Source organism: Rhinoderma darwinii, chromosome 4, assembly GCF_050947455.1.
Source record: "Rhinoderma darwinii isolate aRhiDar2 chromosome 4, aRhiDar2.hap1, whole genome shotgun sequence".
Lineage (NCBI taxonomy): Eukaryota > Metazoa > Chordata > Amphibia > Anura > Rhinodermatidae > Rhinoderma > Rhinoderma darwinii.
Genome location: NC_134690.1, coordinates 266,558,965 through 266,565,410, shown reverse-complemented (window position 1 = coordinate 266,565,410; position 6,446 = coordinate 266,558,965). Strand labels below are relative to the sequence as shown.

Genomic DNA, 6,446 nt, shown 5'->3' with positions numbered 1-6,446 from the left:
TAATGGAACCATATGGGGTACATGTGTTGCGGCCATAATACAAACTTCAAAATGCAGCCATATTACAGCTGTGTGAAACTGGCCTTAAATAAAGTAAAAAGTGTATATATAGCATAAGTTACCTACTAACAAAAAAAAAAATAAAAAATAGTTCATTCATTATTTTGCAAAAGTTAATTTACTTTGGTAATTTGTAACATCATTCTAATAGAACTAAGAAGTACTTCTGAGGTTGACTTTTTTTTTTAAAGGCATTGCACTGAATGCATAGCTATAGAAAATAATCACACTTCTAGTATAGCAAGCGACTGTAAATGTTGATCTTAAAATAAAAGATAACAAAATAGTATATGGATACATGGTTACCTTAAAAAGGAACACCAAGTATAGAAAATACACAGTATTTTTCCTATACCTTGAGATGATGTCTCACTGTGAAATATAAAGAATTTTACTGTTTTGATTGCAATGTCCCAGATCAGCTATTCACTAACATTTGTGTCTCGCTGTAAGGCAACTGGCTGCAATAGGAGACCAGGAAGGCTAAGTCCCTCGCTTTAGTTTAAACCCAACCCCCTTAGTCGCCTGACTGCCGTAAATGGAAGAGAATAGAAGGAAATTAACACCCATTTCTCTGCAAGTTTTCTACAAACCGTTTGTCAGACTGCAGGATTTTCTGCAGCTCCTGAAACAAACACTGGGGACAAGTTTTCTTCGGTTTACTTTTAATCATTTCTAGGTTTAGTGTTCCTTTAAAGAGGAAAAAATAAATGATAATCTTTATCTCGTTTTGAATAGTATAATTCTTCTCAAACAGTAGTATATAACAAAACTGACACATACAGAAAAGGTGTTCTTAAGACAAGTACAATAATATTATTTAATATCCCAATCACATAGTTCCAGAAAAAGAATAAGTTGCTTTTTTCCCCCCAACCCATATCCATTCCCTTAGATCTCCATTGTTCAAGTCAAAATCTACTATTGTAAAATGAGGTCCATGTAGGAGAAACGTGCATTTTCTCAGAAACATTGAATCATTGATTCTCTAGATTTTCCAACTCCAATCCATTTAACTGCAAAAAGAGAAATATATAAAATTAACGTTTGTGTATTTAACAATTACTAGTAATACTCTAGAAAATATTGAAAATGCATATAAAGTTTAGCTCCATCGTGAAATAACTGCTAATATAATATTGATTTTATAGCAATGTCCAATATGTTATTCAAAATGCCCACGGTCCAGCAAAATATATAGTCTAGACTGAGCAGGTGTGCAGCTAGAGGGAAGTCTGTAGATCTACGAATACAGAAGAATGTTCGGGATTTGCTAAGGAAGCGATACTCCAGATATAGACCCGCAAGCACTATTTACCAATTACATTAAGCGGGACTTAAAAAATAAGGTGCAATATGAAATAAACAAGCACTGCAATTTACTCCAATTACGTATACATTTATATAGATCCTTGAAACAATTCGTAACATCGATGGTCTAAGCTCACCATGGACATAAAAAAAATCTTTCCCACTAAACATGGAGTTCAAAGACATTTTTCATGCAATTGTTACACAAAACATCAAGACAAGACATGGGATAGAAAAATAAAATAAGAGATTGGGAAAGTTGCTGGACAGTAGAAATTGGAAAAAGTCTGTGGGTAGCCCCAGCCTACACTCTGCAGTTAGACCCTTGTAAAAAGATTAATGGTTTTAAAATATTCTCCTAATGCTTTATTCACATGACCGAACACAGTCGTGTGAATAAGGCCGTAGTCACATATAAAGGCATCTTGTAAACTACCGTATTTTACGGACTATAGGACGCACTGGACCATAAGATGCACCCATAAATTGTAGCATAAAAGGAGAGAAAAAAAAAAAAAAAGTTCTGCCTTTAACTGTACATTTCCTGGGTAATATTGAGACAATAGGGTACCCCAGTGCCCCCAATACAATGCCAGCCACAGTGCCCCATAATGTCAGACCCAGAAATACAAGCTATTGGCAGCTATAGTGCGCTCAGCCTCCCCTGATCTCACCAGACATAGGTGTGGAGAGGCAGGGGTTAATGGTGTTGAATCTGCTCTTCTTGATGCTCTGTACATAGGAGGGGGCGGTGCTAGAAGGTCCTTGCAGATCAGTACCTTCACAGATTTACTTATTTGTTATTTGCTCACTGAACAGTGAGATGACAGAACTCTGCTCACTGAACAGTCACATCATACACACAGATATCAGATTTTTACATACAGCATAGGACATGCTGCTGCCATTAGACTGCACTGCAAGGACCTTTGAAGCTGGGAGCTCAGTCTCCTGCTCCTGGAATCTGTTTGCCTTTAGAAAATAAGATGCAGTAGAAGATTACAGCTCAGATTCTAAGTTGAAAACTGTGTCTAATAGTCCAAAAAATATGGTAATTCCCTGGTTAACCCCATTACTTTGAAATTCCTCTACTAATATGCATTATATCTAATATCAGCAGTCCTCTGTAAAAGACAGACTGACCAACACAGATCTACGTCAGATAATGTATAACATAAGCCAAAAATAAAAAATGACCCGTGCTACCAGGATCACCACCCATAATCATAAAATGTACAACAGCTACAAATGTGATTTTAGATTGATGTTCAGTCAATTTTACAGCATATCAGAGCAAAACCGACACTAGTAAGTGGTGAAATTATAGTTTTTAAACTTGCAATAGAGGTAACGAATACCCATTTTCCACACTACTACGTGAATAAGACTTTTATTTCTAATTTATTTAAAGTCTGCCTAAAGTAAGGCGGCTAAGAATATTGGCATCTCATGTCTAAATCTATAAATCGCTTTCTTTTTTTGCTTCATTTCAGATCTGATTGAGAAAGGCTGAGTTTAAGCCAAAACGCATCTTAAAGAAGCAGAAAAGAAAGCTAAGAATGTGTTTTACAATTTATCGTGGGTGTTTCCCTTTCCAACGCACCACGCTACTCACGGAGTGCCGGCCCATTTTTGGATCATTGTAAATCTATAATCGTGTCCTGCCAATACTCAAGAATACTCACTGAACTGACCATTAATAGCTTCATGCACAATCCAATATTAAGTAAATTAAGTTAGGCAACCTTTAGACAAAAACAGGTTAACTTACTTGGAATGCCAAGCGATTGCTCTACGAAATGAACATATTTCTTTGCATTCTCAGGCAGGTCTTCAAATGTTCTTGCCTTAGATGTGTCGCTTTTCCATCCAGGGAGCGTTTCATATTCAACCTCCACTCTATTTAATACTTCTTGATTTGCTGTAAAGTGTTGCACAAAAGCAATTGTTAAGTCCAAACAGTTGCAAAACCCTTTCATGTACTGATTAAAATGGGCCCTGAACATAATGGTACACATGCCACCAGCTGTCACTTTGAGTCATATTTCTATTCCGGCCTAAATATTTTGAGATTGCTTTTGCAGCTGATGCAGTTAGGGTGAATTCACATGTGGCAGATTGGTTGCAGAAGTTTCTGTGACTATCCCATTCATCTAAATGGGCCCTGCAGAAGTTTGTGCACATGCAGCAGAAACAGCCCCATTCACAAGTATGGAATTGATTTTTTTCAGACGTGTGTATAATCACCCTTATATGGCTAGTTATAACAAACAGCTGATACTAGCTCCGAAGCACCTACCACATATTTGTATGTATATCCTATTCCGATCAGACCTGTTTTTTTGGAAGACAATCCAGGCATCTGGTCTAACTATTTGAAAAAAAAGTGCAGAACCAACTATAGATTACAGTTCCAGCAATATAAATCTATGTATAAAAAAAAACAAAAAAAAAAAAAAAACTAAAAAACCAGTAAAGTCCCACTATCTTCGTTTGCGGATGTCAAATTTGACACGAAGAAAGAAAGGCTCTTTTGTCAACTCTTCTCCATTTGACACTGTAAACATGAAACACCAAGTGTCACTGGCTGGTAACACAGTGGACAGCCTCATATTAAAATTTGACACGTAGCATAAAGGAAAGGCAAGCGTTAAGCACACTCAAAGTAACCGCATACATAGCTAAGGCTGGGTTCACACGACCTATTTTCAGGCGTAAACGAGGCGTATTATGCCTCGATTTACGTCTGAAAATACGGCTACAATACGTCGGCAAACATCTGCCCATTCATTTGAATGGGTTTGCCGACGTACTGTGCCGACGACCTGTCATTTACGCGTCGTCGTTTGACAGCTGTGAAACGACGACGCGTAAAATGACTGCCTTGTCAAAGAAGTGCAGGACACTTCTTTGAAACGTAATTTGAGCCGTTTTTCATTGAAGTCAATGAAGAACAGCTCAAGATTACGGGCGTCAAAGACGCCTCGCAAAATGCGAGGAGGAGCTTTTACGTCTGAAACGACGGAGCTGTTTTCTCCTGAAAACAGTCTGTCTTTTCAGACGTAAAAGCCAGTTCTCATGTGCACATACCCTAACACTTCTTGGCAGGGCTTGTAAGCCTGTGCCAAAAAACAGGATTTTTTTTTTTTTTTAGTACTCCCTGTAAAATCCTTCACTTGTCCAGTTCATTGGGGGAAAGACTGGGTATATGCTGTTGCCACTAGGAGGCTTGACACCATAAAAAAAATAAAAAGACTTTCGGGTTATACCCTGCTCACACACAAGGAGCTGTTCAGTGTCTACAAGCAGTAGGAGGAGAAACAAGGAAAGATATGTATGTCAAACACGAGAGGGATTTCTCAAACAGACAACCGCAAAAAAAATTAGATGGGAGCGGTGTCCCCCAATGCACTGGGCAAGAAAAGGATTTTACGGTGGAGTACTCAAAAAAAAAAAACAACAACACTTTTCTTGTTAAATTGGGGAAGACAAACCGTGGGATGTCCTAGAGCAGTCACCAGGGGTGGGAACAGAACACAGGATATGGTCAGCTAACTCAGATAACTTGCAACCCAGAGAAAAGTCTGCAGAGGCGAAGGTATGCACCGGGTAGAACTAGAAAATAAAGTGGGCAGAGAAGACCAGGTGGCCACCTTGCACAATTGAAGGGCTGATGGAACACAGTTCAGAAAGCCCCAACCGCTCTGGTAGAGTGGGCCATGACCCAGAATGGGGGAACCCTCCAAAACACACTAAGCCTCACGAACAATCATTCTAATCCACCAAACAATGGTGGCCTTAGAGGCCACCAAACCCTTCCTTGAATCCTCAGGATGAAGAGTGAATCGGACCGCCGGAAGGAAGCTTTGATAGAAAGGTAAATGCACAGAGCACAGACAACATCCAGGTTGTAGAGGGAATTTCCACCTCGGATGACTGTGAGAAGGACAAAATGACAGCAATACAATATCCTCATTCATGTGGAAGGCCAAAACCACTTTAGGCAAAAAAAAAAAAAAAGCGCCATGCGGAGCACCACCTTGTCTTGGTGAAGAGTCAAACAAAGAACGACGAGAGTTGCCAACACATGGACCCTTCGGATGGGAGGTCACAGCAACCAGAAAAAACACCTTCCAAGACACAAAAAAAACAAAAATACAGATCTCTCTCAAAAGGTTCAAATGGATGTTTTGCAATTGACCCCAAGACCAAATTTAGATCCCACGAGGGAATCGGAGGACAATAAAAGGGTGAAGAGACAACGCATGAGCCGCCGCCTGCAAAAAAGGCTTAATGTTCGCTTTAGACGCCAGGGGACGACCAAACAAAATGGAAAGGGACCATACATGCCCATTCAGGGAGCTGAGAGCTAAACCGAGATACAAACACTGCTGTAGAAAGAATATAATTCTGTACAAGGGAAAATGCAAGGCGGGGGGGTGCGCTTGCGCTCCTCACACCAACCAAGGCAAACCTTCCATGTACGATGAACGATGCGCGCTGAATAAGATTTTCTGGCCCGAATGATAGTGAGGATAAAACTCTCCGAAAAACCATGAGCCCTCAGAATGGTGGCCTCCATAGCCATGCCGTTAAGCGTGGAAGAGAGGTTCATGAGGGAGAAGGTCAGGATGGAGAGGTAAGGGCCACGGAAAGTCGGCCAACAGGGACACAAGGTACGCGTACCAACAGTGCTGTGGTCAATCCGGAGCCACCAGAATGGCAGGAATCCTTTCTGCATTAAGCAGTCGGAGGAGCCGCAGTAGGAGAGTGAAGACGTACTAGAGACTGAGGTCAGACTATGACGCCACAAGAGCATCCACAGCGCAGGCCTCTGGATTCGGAGCTCGGGAGATTAATCAGGGAACCTGGAGGCCAACAAGTCCACGTGCAGACGACCCCACCTGAGACAAATCTGATCGAAGACATCTTGGTGACTAGACCACTCCCCGGGACCCACCATTTGGTGACTGAGGAAGTCTGCGACCCACTTGTCAACCACGGGAATGTGAACCGCTGTGAGTCGGAGCATGAGCTTCAGATGAGACCAGGATCCTGGATGCCTCAGTCATCAC

At 40.8% G+C, this 6,446-nt stretch overlaps 1 protein-coding gene across 1 annotated transcript in view; it reads right to left on the bottom strand.

Moving 5' to 3' along the window:
* Nucleotides 1-708: 708 nt before the first annotated feature.
* The window catches only part of LOC142759834 (adenylosuccinate synthetase isozyme 2), a 69,902-nt gene continuing 64,164 nt past the window's right edge, over nt 709-6,446 (bottom strand). Inside the window, exons 12-13 of the mRNA XM_075862455.1 lie at nt 3,143-3,292; nt 709-1,076 (exon numbers count right to left, since the gene is read on the bottom strand). Of these exons, the coding sequence (XP_075718570.1) occupies nt 1,024-1,076; nt 3,143-3,292 (203 nt within the window). The 3' untranslated portion in view covers nt 709-1,023. The remainder of the gene's footprint in view (nt 1,077-3,142; nt 3,293-6,446) is intronic.